The 16,671-nt window shown below is 40.8% G+C and overlaps 1 protein-coding gene across 1 annotated transcript; it reads left to right on the top strand.

The window, feature by feature from the left end:
- Positions 1–4,477: 4,477 nt before the first annotated feature.
- Positions 4,478–15,596, top strand: gpr184 (G protein-coupled receptor 184). The gene is made up of 2 exons (XM_007237658.4): positions 4,478–4,736; positions 14,163–15,596. Exon 2 carries the CDS (start codon positions 14,182–14,184, stop codon positions 15,118–15,120), a length of 939 nt encoding a protein of 312 aa, XP_007237720.2. The 5' UTR covers positions 4,478–4,736; positions 14,163–14,181; the 3' UTR covers positions 15,121–15,596.
- Positions 15,597–16,671: the final 1,075 nt, after the last annotated feature.

Raw genomic sequence — 16,671 nt, 5'->3', positions numbered from 1 at the left:
AGCAACCACCTTAGCAACCACCTGGAAAACGTTAGCAACTGCCTAGCAACCACTTAGCACCCACTTTAGAAATGATGGCAACTGCCTAGCAACACCTTAGCAACCACCTGGAAAATATTAGAAACTGCCTAGCAACCACGTAGCAACCATGTGGAATACGTTAGCAACTGCCTAGCAACCAGTTAGCAACACCTTAGCAACCACCTGGAAAACGTTAGCAACTGCCTAGCATCTGCTTAGCAACCACTTTAGAAATGATAGCAACTGCCTAGCAACCAGTTAGCTATACCTTAGCAACCACCTGGAAAACGTTAGCAACTGCCTAGCAACCACTTTAGAAATGATAGCAACTGTCTAGCAACCACTAAGCAACCATGTGGAATACGTTAGCAACTGGCTAGCAACCACTTTAAAAATAATAGCAACTGCCTAGCAACCAGTTAGCAACACCTTAGCAACCACCTGGAAAATGTTAGCAACTGCCTAGCAACCATTTAGCAACCACTTTAGGAATGATAGCAACTGTCTAGCAACCACTTAGCAACCATGTGGAATACGTTAGCAACTGCCTAGCAACTACTTTAAAAATAATAGAAACTGCCTAGCAACCAGTTAGCAACACCTTAGCAACCACCTGGAAATTGTTAGCAACTGCCTAGCAACAATTTAGCAACCACTTTAGAAATGATGGCAAATGCCTAGCAACGAGTTAGCAAAACCTTAGCAACCACCTGGAAAACGTTAGCAACTGCCTAGCAACCACTTAGCAACTATTTAGCAACCATGTAGAGTACGTTAGCAACTGCCTAGCAACCAGTTAGCTACACCTTAGCAACCACCTGGAAAACGTTAGCAACTGCCTAGCAACCACTTAGCAACCACTTTAGAAATGATAGCAACTGTCTAGCAACCACTTAGCAACCATGTGGAATTTGTTAGCAACTGCCTAGCAACTACTTTAAAAATAATAGCAACTGCCTAGCAACCAGTTAGCTACACCTTAGCAACCACCTGGAAAATGTTAGCAACTGCCTAGCAACCATTTAGCAACCACTTTAGAAATTATAGCAAACTGTCTAGCAACCACTTAGCAACCATGTGGAATGTGTTGGCAACTGCCAAGCAACTACTTTAAAAATGATAGCAACTGCCTAGCAACCAGTTAGCTACACCTTAGCAACCACTTGGAAAACGTTAGCAACTGCTTAGCAACCACTCTAGAAATGATAGCAACTGCCTAGCAACCAAATAGCAACAGCTTAGCAACCACCTGGAAAACGTTAGCAACTGCCTAGCAACCAGTTAGCAACACCTTAGCAACCACCTGGAAAATGTTAGCAACTGACTAGCAACCGCTTAGCAACCACTTTAGAAATGATAGCAACTGTCTAGCAACCACTTAGCAACCATGTGGAATATGTTGGCAACAGCCTAGCAACTACTTTAAAAATGATAGCAACTGCCTAGCAACCACTTAGCTACACCTTAGCAAACACCTGGAAAACGTTAGCAACTGCCTAGCAACCACTTAGCAAGCACTTAAGAAATGATGGCAAATGCCTAGCAACCAGTTAGCAACACCTTAGCAACCACCTGGAAAACGTTAGCAACTGCCTAGCAACCATTTAGCAACCATGTAAAATATGTTAGCAACTGCCTAGCAACCACTTAGCAACCACTTTAGAAATGATAGCAACTGCCTAGGAACCACTTAGCAACCACTTTAGAAATGTTGGCAACTGCCTAACAACACCTTAGCAACCACCTGGAAATTATTAGAAACTGCCTAGCAACCACTTAACAACCATGTGGAATGCGTTAGCAACTGCCTAGCAACCACTTAGCAAACACTTATCAACACTTTACTTTACAAGACAATTGTTAGCTTTCCACCATGTTAGCAAAAACTTTTTGGACTAACATTTAGCCATTTAACCATTTTAACTTTTCAACGTTATTAACGTACTTTTCCAAGCCAACTTAAAGTTTGTTCACAAACTTTGCCTTTTCTAGTTACAGACTGTAGTTCTGTATCTGTTTATCTGTATACTGTGGTAGGCCCCTGGGGTTAGGGGCGTGACCACTGTGACACGAAAGGAGGAAGCTCACAGAGATACACAGACACGGGGATTAAATGAACTCAAATCATACCTTTATTGGCTTGAAAATACCCTCCACCACACCCAGAATAAACTTAAAGAAACATAGCCCGCCCAATGGGGCTCTAGAGTCCGTAGAATTACTTAGTTTTTACTTTAAAGGCTAAATACGAGTCTGCGCAGCCTCAGCCCCCAGCTCCTCAGTGAGAGTCCTCAAATGATGGCGGAGGCTGAGTATATATGCCTGTCTCAACTGGCGGCTCAATCAGCCCTCATGCGGGCCAGCTGAGACAGGCATGGCTTTGCGCTCTGGCGTGGGGCGGACCCACAACTCCCCCGCCTCCTCACGCCACAGTCCCTCCCCCTAAGCTTCCAGCCACCAGGGTCGAAGGTGAGTCGTGACCTGGTGACTGGAGCGAACGAAGAGAGGCGGGGTGAGGAGAGCGGGGGATGCAGTTCGTTCGCTTGGGCCCTCCCCTCCAGAGAGAGACCCGTGGAGATGGCAGCCCACCTCCCAGCCTCCGTCCCCCAGCCTCGCGCAGCGGCGGCTCTCGACAGTGCCGTGGCGGGAGGTGCGGCGGCTCTCTGCAGCGCCGTGGCGGGAGGTGCGGCGGCTCTCGGTAGCGCCGTGGCGGGAGGTGTGGCGGCTCTCGGCAGCGCCGTGGCGGGAGGTGCGGCGGCTCTCGGCAGCACCGGGACAGGTGGAGCGGCTGCTCTCGGCACCGGGACAGGTGGAGCGGCTGCTCTCGGCACCGGGACAGGTGGAGCGGCTGCTCTCGGCACCGGGACAGGTGGAGCGGCGGCTCTCAGTAGCACCTGGGCTTGCAGAGCGGCGGCTCTCGGTAGCGCCGGGGCTTGCGGAGCGGCGGCTCTCGGTAGCGCTGGGGCTTGTGGAGCGGCGGCTTGTGGAGCGGCGGCTTGTGGAGCGGCGGCTTGTGGAGCGGCGGCTCTCGGTAGTGCCGGGGCTTGTGGAGCGGCGGCTCTCGGTAGCGCCGGGGCTTGTGGAGCGGCGGCTCTCGGTAGCACCTGGGCTTGTGGAGCGGCGGCTCTCGGTAGCGCCGGGGCTTGTGGAGCGGCGGCTCTCGGTAGCGCCGGGGCTGGATTGGCCTCGCTCTTGTCAGGGCCGTTCTCCCCCCTCCACGACTCCGACTTGGCCGCCGAAGAGTTTCGCGGGAGAGGCGGGGCGGAGTCGGACTTTAGCCCGGGCAGAGAGGCGCAGAACTCGTCCTCCTCCTCCGGGAAGACGCAGCAGCAGCAGAAGTCTGGGCCGGTGTCCCACCGCTGACGGAGCCACTCCGGCAGGAGAGAGGGGAAGGGGAAATCCCCAGCGTCACCGCTGCAGAGCGATGGAGAGAAGCTGGGGGAAGGCTCTGGCTCGAGGAGTAGGGAGGCGAAGGGGAATTCCCCGGCGTCCTCGCAGAACAGCGGTGAGTAGCCGGGGACGGGGCTCCCTTTTTTCCTCCGGCGAGGCAATTTTATTTTATTTTATTTTTTTTTATTTATTTATTTTTTTTAGCTTCGGGCAGCCAAACAAAGGCACGACTTGAGTCCACCACAGCCCCGTGTCGTGCTCCACTCCGCGGCTTCCTTCCAACCAGGTCACGCATTCTCCACCACTGTGGTAGGCCCCTGGGGTTAGGGGCGTGTCCACTGTGACCCGAAAGGAGGAAGCTCACAGAGATACACAGACACGGGGATTAAATGAACTCAAATCATACCTTTATTGGCTTGAAAATGCCCTCCACCACACCCAGAATAAACTTAAAGAAACATAGCCCGCCCAATGGGGCTCTAGAGTCCGTAGAATTACTTAGTTTTTACTTTAAAGGCTAAATACGAGTCCGCGCAGCCTCAGCCCCCAGCTCCTCAGTGAGAGTCCTCAAATGATGGTGGAGGCTGAGTGTATATGCCTGTCTCAACTGGCGGCTCAATCAGCCCTCATGCGGGCCAGCTGAGACAGGCATGGCTTTGCGCTCTGGCGTGGGGCGGACCCACAACTCCCCCGCCTCCTCACGCCACAATACTTTATTATTGTGCTCTTTTCACCCTGTTCTTTAATACTCAGAACCCCACAGGAGAGAAACTCACCACAGAGCAACTGTTATTATTATTTGGTTAGTGGATTATTATTCTCAGCACTGCAGTGATTAGCACTAATTAGCATGGTGGAGTGGATCATATTCAGAAGTGCTGCTGAAGAATGGCTAATAATGATATATATGTAACACAGTTTGTGAAAGAGTTACAAATTTTATAGAAACACTTAGAGGAACATGTAGTGTTGTTTGGAAACCTGTAGTATTGTTTTTCTCAGAGAATGATTTCAGTTTTACTTGGGAGGAAGTTGTGGTGAGACCTAACGTCGCAAAACATTTGCAGTGGAAAGTGTTCTGTAGAACAAACATCACCCCTGGGGACACTTCTGAGGAAAGTTAACCACCCGGCAAAAATATTATATTGATGTTTTATTTTTTCACTGTGTTGGGACAATGAGACACTTCATATAAGACAGTAAAGAAGAACACTGGGCTGGAGTGTAAAATACCAGAAGAAGAAATTTAGAAAGAAACTTCTCCCAGCTTCTAGACCATAAGGAAGTTGTTCTGTATTTCATCGAGAAAAAAAATTAAAAAGCAGGTAAGATTATTTTTTTATTGACTGGCAAAGGTTTTAACAGTTATAGATGTATATCTATAGATGTTGTTGTATAATGTAGATATAGCCACAAGCAGCAATTATCAGGGTCCAAATACTTCTTAGTAGTTCTAAACAGTTTATTAATTTCCTTTCACAAAGAAGTTCCACATTGTCACAGATACTAGAGGTTGTGATCAAACCCACATCCTTGCAGTTTAAAAGTGAGTGTTTAAACGAGAAGCAACACTGCATCCATGGCAATTTGGTGCTTTTTTAGGCACTTTTTTGTTAGAGAGTAAAAAGAAAATTTCACGAGCTTTGAATTATTTCCTTTTTATTAAACATAACTGAAAAAATATTAAAGATTTTGTGTCATCAAGTCAGGTCAAGTAGTTTTATCAATACTGCATATGTACAGAACATACAGAGAATTGAAATTGTGTTACTTTTCTTAGTTACAGCTAAAAAGCATAAAGCAATAGTTGACTAAAGTACAACTAAATAAAATTAGAAATGATATAAGAATGAAATGCACACTAAACAAGGTCACAGATATAGACATAGGTCAGACAAGAGGCACAAGACAATAGTGCAATATAAGAGTGTACCAGTTAGGTATGATGGGGGATTACAGAGGACATGACAGTACCAGTATAAACAGAACCAGAACAATAGTGCAAATACAGAGGTATACTGTCCTTTTATTAAAAGTGTGAGGGAGATCTCACTAGGAGGGCTAGTACGGTTTGGATTAGCAGCAAACATTCCCATATGTCAGTCAGGACATAGAAGACAGAGAGGCATAAGATGGTTTAAATGGTTTTATGGATTTGACAATTAGCAGTAGTATTACTATGAGTGTGCAATAGCAAAAGAAACACATAATATATATTACAATAAGCCCAATTAGAACACAAATGTTCCAGTAGAAAAAACAGTATAATTCCACTGCAGAGCGTTCCCTACACACTGCATACTCTAAGCTAAACAATAGGGAGTTAGCACCACCTTCTGGGCAAAGAAGGTAAAGGCAACGACCTGTCACTGCAATCCAACTGACTCCGGAAATTTCTACATACAACACTGTTAACCAGCTCAACTACACCATACAACAACACAGTATCACAAATATCAAGGAATTACTCTAAACATACACATATATACAGGTACATTTACAAATACACTACTAAACATTTAATCATATGAGCTGTAAATGTAGTAACTAAGTAAGGTTTCAACATACAAAGAACAATTCAATAACAAACACACCCATAAAACAAAACAAACAACATATCAGTAAATAACAATAACAATGCTATAAACAATAGACACGTACAAACCAGGTACAACTTAGTGTAATTGTTTGATGGCATTGGGAACAAATGCCCCTTTATAAAACTTTTTTTTTGATAGCTCTAAGAACACGGGCCATCTGGACCAGGTGCTTTGTATAACCCAATATGTGAGAGGGAAGTACCCGTGAATCGTAGAATGCTTGGGTACTTTGGCGCATATGGCATTACTCTGATACTTAAAAACTGCAGTATCAAATCTGCCATAAAACTAATTACAATCATTCGAGACAGACTGAGTGGCTGCAATATCATCATTATATCTCTTTTGGGTCCTGCCCATAATTGTGTTCCCTCCCAAACTAGTCTTGGATTCTCAATGAAAAATTGTCTCTCAAAAAAAAATCCTTTTAGCCATTTTAGGTTCTTTCCTTATGTTCTTAACTTCTTCAGTATCCCCCCTGATGAAAGTTTTCTGACATTGGGACACCCTTTCAGGTCTTTAGTGAACCAGGGCTTATTATTGGGAAAGAATTTGATTTGATTTGTCTCAATTACAGACTCTTCACAGAACTTTATGTATGAAGTAATACAGTCTGTTAGTTCATGGGGGTTTTCACACGCATCAAAAAACACCTGCCAATTCATAGTTTCAAAACCCCTCAGCTGTTACTCCCTTTCCTTGTTCCAGACTTAAATAGTCTTTACAATAGGCGCCTCTCTTTTCACGCCTTTCGGCAACAAATAAATCGGATTATGATCTGATCTTCCAATGGGTGGTCTGCATACACAGGGCATTTGGCAGTGTTAAATCAACACTTTTAGTGTTAAATCAACACTGAGAGTGTAAAGTTTAACACTAATAGGTGTTAATTTAACACTAACAGTGTTGATTTAACACTGCCAAATTTCCTGTGTACTACCTTGTATGCATCCTCGGTGTTACCATAACACAGATCAAGTGTGAGAGATAAACGCGTTGGACAGTTAACATTTTGCTGCAAGGACGGGAGGTGCGTTGTCATGGATATTGTATTAAAATTCCCCAAAATATACACTCTCACAGCTGATTGTGGGAGCGCACTATTATAACTGTCCGATATGCGCTTGGCTGCTTCATTATTATTGGGACCCGGCACATATACCAGAATTATAGTTAACTGTCCAAATTCACGAGGTAAATTAAAGGGTCGAAACGAAATCACTAATATCTCATAGTCCTTCGTGCATGTCTGCTCAAAAACTGTGTAGTGTCACCCACCTTTTGTCAACCAAGATGCACAGTCAGCCACCAATGGACTTTTGGGATTTTATCTTGTGCCTATCCTTCAAAATCCACCTCCCGATCCTGAGTTAGCCACGTTTCTGTGAGGCAGATGAGTCTGCAACAAAAATCTTCTTCATATTTCAGGCGCATATTCCAACTTAGTGGTGAGAGATCTCACATTTGACTGTTTTGAAAGTTTCTGACGGAGAGCAGTAAATCCTGAGAATATGTAATCCTAGACAGCCGTACAGTCCTCAAGCTCGCTTCACCCAGGTCGGCCGGTATCTGCAATGCCGGCATTTTTTCCAAATCAACAGTAATGCCACGGAAGCAAAAGTATTGATTAAATTCATTATAGTGGAATACAACAATAAGCGTTTTAGACACACTTAGAGACACGCACACATACTATAAGACTCACAAATACAAACATTAAAAAGCACTAACAGAGCAGTGAAACCCAGGGTCAAGCTAAAGATCCGAATCCCTGGAAGCGAATAACACCCAAGATGCTGTTCTAATCTACACTGATTCACAAGAAATTAGGAATAAACAAATGTCACCTGCAGCCTCTCCTGATAGGGGGTGCTTTTCCTGGGGGGAGGGGGTTACGTCCACCATAGTAGTGCCTAAATCTGCACCCCCGCCATGAAAAGCAGATCTGATTTGCTAAGATTTGATGAAAACCTTGAGAGTATTTCTTTTTCTTTTAAATAAATTTAATTTTTCATAAGTGAGTTGTTCTTAAGTCTTGTATTAAATGGGCCAGTGATGCAACAGGCAAGTATAAAGTTAGGTTATATTTATTTTCCTCATGAGCTGTAATTTCTGTATTTCCTTGTGCTTATATTATAATGAAGGGGCGTGTTTTTCACATACCGGCTTGGCAATCAAGCCCAGAGAGAGAGGAGCTGATGTGAGTAAGTTAGAAGAGTCCAGGAGCTGAAATGTCGGGGCGAAGGTAGGTATCGGGTCTGCTTAGAGAGACAGCTGCTCGCCTTGAAATGGATCAGAGTATGTATTACTATCTAAGTGATCTTTATCTGACATTGCTCAACCAATAGTAATGCTAGGGCACGTGACATAATTGCTGGACAGCCCCTTCATTATAATATAAGCACAAGGAAAAACAGAAATAAATAAATCGGGAAATAAATGAATACAGAAATAAATAAATAGGGAAATAAATGAATGCAGAAATAAATAAATCGAGAAATAAATGAATACAGAAATAAATAAATCGGGAAATAAATGAATACAGAAATAAATAAATCGGGAAATAAATGAATACAGAAATAAATAAATCGGGAAATAAATGAATGCAGAAATGAATAAATCGGGAAATAAATGAATGCAGAAATAAATAGTCATGTAAATAAATAAACAAATAAATCAAAAGACAAATTAAACAATGTTAATAAAGAAATCCATAAATAACAATTTATGAAGACATTTATTTTTAAGTATATGTATTTATTTTTACATTTATTAAAATTGTTTACCGTTTTTATCCACCATATTACTTTTATTGAGTGATTTATTAGTTATTATTTATTTATTTATTTTTAATTTTGGCAGTTTTGGTCCTCCATAGGCTGCAGGCTTCACAGTGAACTGGCAAAAATATTGGTCTCAATTGGGAAACAATGTAATAAAAATAGACCTAATTATATAAGTTGTGCATTGTAAGAGCTGCAAAACAAAATATCTATCTATCTATCTATCTATCTATCTATCTATCTATCTATCTATCTATCTATCTATCTATCTATCTATCTATCCATTTATCCATCCATCCATCCATCTAAACAGTGCCCTTTGTTTTATATTTACTGCAGTAAACAGACCTCAGTAAGGATCAAATTACAGCAAACAAATTCCTAAAAAATAGACAGAAAATCCCAATTTCAGGGTAAGGAGAGTTAACTGCTATTACATATTTAGTAAAATTAAATTTTATTAAGATTTACTTAATTAAAATAATGTTAATGATGTTCTTTTATATTTTAGTGAAAGATCAGGATGATGAAAACATAGATCAGATTTATTTTTAATAAAGAAATAAAACAGCTTTTTCTGCGGTGTATACCAAATACTGATATGATGTGGTTGGCTACACTGGTGTCTGAATAGCACCCAAATGTAAATACACTGACATGAATAGAAAAATGTTTACTTTTTTAGGAGAATGATACGTTTTGGTGACATATACTTAATGTACTCATTTAACTATACTAAACAGCTAAATTCTGGACTAAAATGTGAAAAAATACTTTTATTTTTAGTTTATTCTGTAAGCAAGACTATAGCTTTGATAGTGCAGTATTTCAGAATGTATTTATAAGGTGCTCCTGCTAGTGATTTAGCTTTAATAATGCTTTGTTTCTGTTTGCTGTCGCTGTCACACACTTTGGTTTGAGTTCAGCCCATGTTTTGACTTAATATTACACCAATTGAACATCTGAGACACAATAAAAAATAACATATGGTCTATCTATCATTTCTATTGACTCCTGTTATAATTTGTATGGTTGGTATAATGGTCCCTGAACCAACTTTTGAACGACTTTTATATATTTTTAAAACAAAGGTCATTAGCATCATTAGCACAGATCAATTAATTTGTATAGAAATACATTAAATTGCTTGATCACCAAATATTACATTTAAAGGTACATTCTATAGGAAAAGAGAGAGCGAGAGTGTGAAATAGTTACAGCAGTCCAATTTCAAAACACCACAGTCTGCTCTGCCCCCACCTCTCCAGCCACAGCGCTACACCGGGTTGCCAAGTTGGGCCATGCTAACACAATACAGTGAAATACGCGTTTAGTAACTTCTACCATGGCAAGAAAGTCATATTATAAACCGGCCGATGTGAACTTTATCCGTAGCTAACTAAACTAGCCTCATGCACCGCTAGCTGCGTTAGCCTAAGCCAAGCCCTGAAAAATCCCACTGCTCCAAAAACACACACCCCAGAGCTGGAGTGGAGACTTTATAGATCCTAGGAATTTACTGCTTAGCTTAGCAAAGCCAGTTTAGACTGGTAGGAGAGACAGAGAATGGAAAGAGACGGACTGCTAAACAGCTAAATAGCTAGATAGTTGCTAGTAAGTAAGGTTTACCATTAATCATTTTGGACGTAAGAAATCACTCAATATACACATTGAGAGCTAAACTGAGTCACTATAGAGACTAACTATCGGTTTCTGGCGCATATTTTGGATTACTCATCACTGCCAAGGTATTAATCAGATGTGACATGGCTGCTCCTCCGTTGTGACTGATTGCAGTTCAAATGTGTAGCATGACTGATGGGTTAGTAAACACACAGAAACTAACCACTTTCCATCTTTTTTCCTAATCCTCACTGTTTCTGTTAGAAAACCTTGAGGGCAGAATTATTCTCTGTCTTTTTTTTAGTTTTTAACAGATAGAGAGTCTGTTGTGCCTGAGCTAAACATTGCTGTTACTGAACTGAATGAGTTTTAAATACACTTGTTAAGTAATTGTAAGTCTAGTCAACTAAAAGTCTGTAATGTTAGTATAAATCTGTACTGCAGTAGAATTGTATCATTTCAGAAACTTGACTTTATTTGTCCCATCTCCATTACAGGTCACTTGCTTTAGAATATTTAAATGTTAGCATAATTTAAATGCAACAAAACGTAAAGGCTACTATTTTATTAAACATTAGTAAATAATCTCAAAATAACAACAAATAGAAAATGTAAAAACAGTAAAACATATGTAATACATACTTCTCAAAATGTATTAGACTAAAACTAGACTAAAATGTATGTTTTCATCGACTAAAACTTGACTTAAACTAATAATATTCAATAGACAAAAAATTAACTAAAACTATTTATACATTTTAGTCAAAAGACTAAGACTAAACTATATCAAAATCACCTGTCAAAATGAACACTGTGATATAGTCTTGTATTTTGCTTTATGTAGTTGCCTGTATTTAGGGAGGGGAATAATCTTTTTTGTTAAAAATCCAAGTGCTATTGCAATTAAGTTTAAACAGACAAATAATGTAAAGGGTCTGAATTTTTTATACATTTGTCCCCTTGTACTTGTTTTAAGGGCCAAACATTTTTGGTTCCGGACCTGTGTGGATGTATAATGACTTTTTAAAATTAATTTAAAAGCTGTCTGAGCACCTTGTGCCCACCTGGCAAGTTGTGAACATCCTAGTGTCTGTCCACAAGGCTCTGAGCCTGCTAGAGATTTTGGCCATAACTCCCTTTTTCTGTCACTTATGAGTAAAAAGAAACCTTTAAGTGTAACAGAAAGTGATTTGATTTATATCGTGATACATATCGATATCGGCTATTGTTGAGACATGCTGAGGCTTTTTAAGCTGTGTAACAGCTGAGGTTTAACTGAAGCAGTTCTGCTAGCTCCTTTCCTGCAGCACCGATAGCTGGCTGTAGCCTGGGTGCTGGCAACTTCGAGGGTGGAGTAAGTGTTGGAGCAGCAGCACGTGGAGGACAAAACTGACATAAGTGAACACTTAAAATGGAACGTACTGGCTGAAGCCCTGCTGACAAGAGCTGCCTGTGCTTTTTCAACATGTTTCCTAAAAGTCTGATGATACATCCTGATCATTTTATCATTTACTACTGAAATTAGTTACATATTGGTCCTTTAAGAGCTCATAATTTATCTGAGCAACTGCTATCAGCTTCTTCACAGGAGTTTATCTTCTGACTGTACTGAAAAATCACATCACATCTCTGAAATTTAGTCAAAATTGAACCTTTCAGCCGATACATTAAGGAAAGCTATGGTTTCACCATCAACAGTGAAAGTAAAATGAATAGAATGAATTACTGCAAATTCACAAAACTAATTGTCCTACACCATATCAATTTAAAATATGTAATCACTGTACCTACCCAAATCTTAATATACTCAACAATGCATTATTGAAATACATTGAAATCATGCTGTCAAGTGTTCTCATAAAAATGCTTAATGCATAGGAGCAGCAGTTGAATGCATGGCTATACCTTGAATTCTGGAACATGAAAACAATCTCTTGAACGAGTGTAATCAAAGGGGTCTCAAACTGAATAAGTTGTTGTAAGAAATTTTGTAAAGCAGACAGCAGGGCATTTTCCCCAATTTCCCAACTTAAATTAAATTAAATTTGAGAAAATTAGTTATGGATTATTTGCCTGAATCTATTGGAAGTCCAGGTAGATTGTTTAAACACTAAATTTGTGAATTTTGTGGATGCATAAATCACTGGTCTCAACAGAGCAAATATTTATTACACTCATTCTACTGTATCACAGAATCTTTTAGAGCTTGTTTTTAAACTAGTTTTATTTATTCACTGAATCTGAAAGCAGAATCCAACATTAATAATCAGTATCAATTAATGTTATTGAATTGTCTCTCTATGTCTTGGACATATGCAGTTCTATCTTGATTCACAAGAGAGCCCCTTTCATCTGCAAGCTTGATTAATAATAGTTTCATCACACAAAATCTTCTTCAGCTTACTTCAGCATCAGCATTACTTCAGCAAGTAAATTAGGATTCAATTCATAGTCTTTTTTTTTAAACAATTAAAAAAAACTTTAGTCTACAAAAGGTTTCCGCAGAGGCAATATCTAAAGGATCAACAAATGTACTTTAAAGGTATGAACCAAATCCTCTTATGCCAAGCTCAGACTACACAACATTTGTTTCACTCACAATGTTCACTATGTCAGATTAAGCCGTTATCTTCGGTGTGCTAGTATTTTCCACGCCCTGAGATGGCAAGAATAAAGGGGGGAAGAAAGGGGGAATCTGATGGTTACTGGGCTGGAGTTTGGGCAGCTTCAAGAGAGCGTGAAGCTGAAGCCCCCTGCGAGGAAGAAGAAAAAGGGAAAAAGGAAGAAGATGGGGAGGAGAAGGGTGCGAAGTTGTTCGACACGCAGGTAGTAAGGAATTGAGGTTTATATAGGGCAGAGTGGGAGCAGTAAGGGCGTGGATCAAACTCCCAAAATTAAGTTAAAAAAATCCACTTCATGTCGTACTTGGGGGACTGGCAACACTACACGTTAGTCACCGGTGGAGGAGGATAGAATCTGACAATCATGGCTACAGAAGCCCTTTGCGTGATGGTAGTGCTTTTGTGCTCAGACAAAAATAAAAAAGAGGGAAAAGCGACTGTGGGCTCGTTCCTGGGTGACTCAAATGGACATTACATGCTCCGTGTACTCCAAAGAGAACGTAAAGATGTAGCTACTTAGGTTTCAGTGCCTGTAAACAGAATATCTCATGGATGAAATAGATTATTAGATGATTATTTGATTTTTCTTCTGTTTCACCACAGGAGCACTGTGCCGCTTTCTTTTTCCATGTTTACATCTGTGCGCCACATAACGCTCTGTCTTCCTACTGGTCAGAGTCAGGGAGCAGGTCGCGGAGCAGCATGTCAAACTAGGCGATAAAATAAAAAAAAATCTAACATGCTAGTCTTTCCGTCGGACGCTCCGACGGTGTCGCTCACGTCAAATTACTGCTCTTTCACTGTGTCACACTACACGGACCTTTGTCGCTCGCGACAATGAAATTCGGATCCGACGCACGCAATTTGTCGTCACCGAAAAAATCGGGCTAAAATTGTGTAGTCTGATCTGGGCATTAGAGTCTATAAAGCTAAACGAGATTCACATTGTGACAATGCCACATGGCCAGACACATCTTTAGTGTAAAAGGCTTTTGATAGAATAGATCTAAGATCAGAGTTCATCTCTTAACTTAATGGTGGAGACTGTTAGCAGCCTCTTCTGCAGAGAGAGATGCTTCTTGTAAATGTTGTTTTAATTAATAATGTTTAATTTTTTTTTAAAGGCAGAGAACGTTTTCAACAATGAATCAAACAGACAACGTGACCTTATGTGTGGACATTAAAATTAATCCAGTGAGTGATGTATTAATGGCCATCTGCATTATGGTTCTGGTACTGGGCATCACTTTTCATTCGCTCACTGCCTGGCCCATCGTTCAGCAGATCTGCAGTAAGAACATTTTGGCGGTCTACCTCTTCGGCCTGTCTGTGTCTGATATGCTGTACATCCTCACCATGCCGTCCTGGATCTATTACTACCACAATGACCACAAATGGACACTTGATCGGGACATATGCAAGCTGACTGGTTTCTTCTATTACTCGAACATGTACATCAGCATTTATCTGCTGTGCTGCATCTCCATAGACCGCTGCCTGATGGTCACCTTCCCACTAAGAGTCAAAGCCTTTCGTCATTACAGGAATGCTTGGCTTATCTGTGGACTCATTTACGTCCTGGTCATGAGCATACATTCTGTGATCTTAAAACTGGACACGTCCCCTGCGCAGCCACAGCAGCAGCCACAGCAGCAGCACTGCTATGAGACCTATCCCATGACGGTGCCTGTAGCTTTGTTAAATTTTTTGCGAGTAAGTGCTGGTTTCCTGCTGCCACTGCTTATCCTCACCGTCTGCTATTGCCAGATCTTATGCAAGGTGCAGAAAAGCGTAAGTGTGGACGAGCACAGCAAACGCAAAATTAAGCTGCTGTCTGTTGGGGTCATCGCCATCTTCTCCATCTGCTTCACTCCCTACCACATCCTTCTCCTGGCACGGTCAGTCGCCTTCATGAGGATGGAGAGCAAGGACTACTGCAATTTTGAGCAAAAGCTGCACCTCTCCTTCTCCAGCACCTTAGCCTTGTCTAGTCTCAACAGTGTCATGGATCCACTGCTCTACGTCCTGGTCAGTAATGGAATAAGGGAGGATATGAAGAGGTGCTGCTGGAGAAACAGCTAAATGTCTCAGGATATAAAACCAGATCAAACTTGGATCAGCTCTGGAATCAGCATACATTATACGTTTACCCGCATGGGTTAAACTATCACCCCCCTTAAGGATCTGAAAGATGCGCCCATACAAAATGTAAAATTTGTATTTTTAAATTGTATGTTTATATATATACATATATCTTGGATTGGTGTACATATTTCCTATTGGCATGAATTATTTGCAAAATGGCTGTGCTTCCATACCACCAACCATCACTCATCATTAGCCTGTAGCCTTGTCTAACAGAGCTACAGGGCCTCATAGGGGTTTAGTAATGTTTTGGCTACTGAAACGTGTGATTAAATGCTAGCTGAGAACTGTAATGCAACTCTGTAGTGGATGATTTTTCTCCATGTAATGGAAAAAGCAAATGTGTTTAATTATGTTATACATGAATAAAAGCATGGTTCTATGGGTGACTAATAAAATAATATGACACAGGTGAGGAATTGCATATTGACAAGTATGTTACTCATATTTCAGAGGTATGTTATTACAATTGATGCAAAACATTTTTTATATGTAACAAATAACTTTTTTTTATGAATCTCTTTCTATAAAATTTAGCAGTAAACTGACAGGGCTTTTAAGAAAAGAAAATCTACAAAACATAAATTATTTATAAATATATATTGTTATATATATTGTAGAGAAATATATATCACTTTTTAGGAAACAAGTCATAGGTTAACAGCTTACTGGTCTGTAGAAATGGAAATGGAAGCTTTGACAATGGATCTTAAAAATGTGAATTTACAAAGCCTTTGTCTGTAGTAAAGCAGTGCTGGAACAGATGGTGTTACTGCTCTTACTCTCTACTGCAGCATTTACACACTTACACACACAAACAGCACATTCACACTTTCATCATAATAACTAGAAAAGACACACAGAGAACTATGTACCTATTAAAAGTAGAAGTCTTTTGTGAGTGCTGTTTCCAACACCTTCAAAAGACTCTTGGAAATTGAAGAAAACTGCTACAACAGGACATCTGACCAGAGACTGTAAAAAAGATGAACGCTGTGTCTCTGTTCTCATTCATTCAATAAAAATGATCCTGAAACCAGAGTCTGCGCAGTAGAGACCAGAGGAGGGAGAAAGACTGTAGAGAGACAGCCTCCTCATTTAAATAACCCCGCCCCTGAGGGCTGCCTCCACAGAGCTCACACAGTCTATGGTCCCGCCCATACAGTCACTGGTCCCACCCCGGCTAGGTGTAACCCAGCCCTTTTACAATAACCTCACCTTTTTTGAATAGAGCTGAATAATGTTTTAAAAAACGAATTCTGTGAAACCTATGGGGACCATGCTCTGTCCAGCTATACACACTCTATGCATCTGACTGACCCACATGGAAACAGCACCTTTAGCTCAGTTTCAGCAGTAAGGAGAAGAAAAAAGCAGTTGTCTGGGTCCTGCAGCACATTGAAGATTGAACAAATTGTGTCAGAAAATGATTCGGTGTTAAAAAGCTTCTTGCACCTGGTTCTCACACTGCCATCTAGTGTCCAGTTT

The sequence above is a fragment of the Astyanax mexicanus genome, chromosome 18 (genome assembly GCF_023375975.1).
Source record: "Astyanax mexicanus isolate ESR-SI-001 chromosome 18, AstMex3_surface, whole genome shotgun sequence".
Taxonomy (NCBI): Eukaryota; Metazoa; Chordata; class Actinopteri; order Characiformes; family Acestrorhamphidae; genus Astyanax; species Astyanax mexicanus.
The sequence above is the reverse complement of the archived record's forward strand: the minus strand, read 5'-3'. Positions and strand labels throughout refer to the sequence as shown.